The sequence below is a fragment of the Otolemur garnettii genome, unplaced genomic scaffold, assembly GCF_000181295.1.
Source record: "Otolemur garnettii isolate 467f Iridium unplaced genomic scaffold, OtoGar3 scaffold00128, whole genome shotgun sequence".
NCBI lineage: Eukaryota > Metazoa > Chordata > Mammalia > Primates > Galagidae > Otolemur > Otolemur garnettii.
Window position 1 is genome coordinate 1,301,311 of NW_003852523.1, and position 633 is coordinate 1,301,943.

The 633-nt window shown below is 60.2% G+C and overlaps 1 protein-coding gene across 1 annotated transcript in view; it reads left to right on the plus strand.

Moving 5' to 3' along the window:
• Window positions 1-633, plus strand: part of MX2 (MX dynamin like GTPase 2) — a 32,912-nt gene that overhangs the window by 9,300 nt on the left and 22,979 nt on the right. Inside the window, exon 6 of the mRNA XM_023518105.1 lies at window positions 232-369. Within this exon, the coding sequence (XP_023373873.1) occupies window positions 232-369 (138 nt within the window). The remainder of the gene's footprint in view (window positions 1-231; window positions 370-633) is intronic.

Consider the following 633-nt stretch of genomic DNA (forward strand, 5'->3'; position numbering starts at 1 on the left):
GTGCTCACCACAGCAGCAGGCACTTCCTAAGGACAGCAGCACCTCCCAGATCCCTGTGCCACCTGCACCTGCCCAATCCAGACCCTTCACATACTACCGGGCCCCAGGGAAGGCTGGAAAGTTCAGTCAGGGCCTTTGGGGACATCAGGGCAGGTCCCGGGAGGTGCATGCAAAGGAACCAAAGACAAGTCTTTTAAAGGACATTAATAAGTTTGGGGAACTATCTCTCAGGAATTGTGACCAGGTGTCCGTTGGTGCTGAAGCTGAAGAAGCAGCAGGGCCCGTGCGAGTGGGCAGGGAGACTCAGCTACCGGAACATGCAGCTGCAGCTGCGGCACCCCAACGACGTGGAGGCCCAGATACGCAAAGGTGGGCCCCACGAGCCCTCAGCCTCGGGCTCCTTCTCTGTCTCCTCACACCGGCTACCTCACAGCCCCAGACGCATGCACACTCCATGCAAGTCTATCTATCCTCTGCCCTCGTCCCTCCACTGGCCCTGTCCAGGCCACCTCTCATCACACCTGCCCATCCTCTCTCCCTGGTTCTGCTCTAACCCCGGCTAGCTGCCTTGTGGCCATGTGGCCACTCAGCCTCCCCCAGACCCGTCAGTCCTGGTGGCACAGCCAGCACTGC